Here is a 543-nt window from a genome sequence, read left to right as displayed (position 1 = left end):
AAAAAAACAAGATAGAAAATAAAACAGCTACAATAAACTTACTATTCACGATCATTGCCCAGCCGAATTGCAATATCTTGGTATTCTTGTCTTGTGCGGGCAATCAATTCAGGGACACCCAAAGTTGCCAACTGAGATGCTGCCACTCTTGATGCCAATGTTTCTCCTGTTTAGATTAAATTACGTTATTGCTAAGTTCCAGGTGAAGATAAATTAAATGTCAGTTACAAAAGGAAGGTATATAAGGACTACATACCTGGCAATGTCACAACTGGTGTGCCAGTCCACAGAACATCCATACTTGTAGTATGGCCGTTGCAGAGAGGAGTATCAAGGCAAACATCAGCCAGTTGTCCTCGTCGGACATGCTCTTCCTTGGCTGCCACATTGCTGAATAAGATGCGGTTGGGGCCAAGACCCAAGCTCTGGGCAGTTGCTTGCAAGTTGGATTCACCAACAGCAGGGAAACGCAGAAGCCACAGCACTGCATTTGGCACATTCTTTAAAATCTGTGAATTAAAAACATATTTATAATAAGTTAAA

The 543-nt window shown here is 41.6% G+C and overlaps 1 protein-coding gene across 1 annotated transcript in view; it reads right to left on the bottom strand.

Moving 5' to 3' along the window:
- Positions 1 to 543, bottom strand: part of LOC113206265 (UDP-N-acetylglucosamine--peptide N-acetylglucosaminyltransferase 110 kDa subunit) — a gene marked incomplete in the record, with an annotated part of 64,826 nt that overhangs the window by 21,930 nt on the left and 42,353 nt on the right. Inside the window, 2 exon segments of the mRNA XM_052271170.1 lie at positions 43 to 166; positions 257 to 509. Of these exon segments, the coding sequence (XP_052127130.1) occupies positions 43 to 166; positions 257 to 509 (377 nt within the window).

This window comes from Frankliniella occidentalis, unplaced genomic scaffold (assembly GCF_000697945.3).
Source record: "Frankliniella occidentalis isolate FOCC.00 unplaced genomic scaffold, Focc_3.1 Scaffold152, whole genome shotgun sequence".
Lineage (NCBI taxonomy): Eukaryota > Metazoa > Arthropoda > Insecta > Thysanoptera > Thripidae > Frankliniella > Frankliniella occidentalis.
The sequence above is the reverse complement of the archived record's forward strand: the minus strand, read 5'-3'. Positions and strand labels throughout refer to the sequence as shown.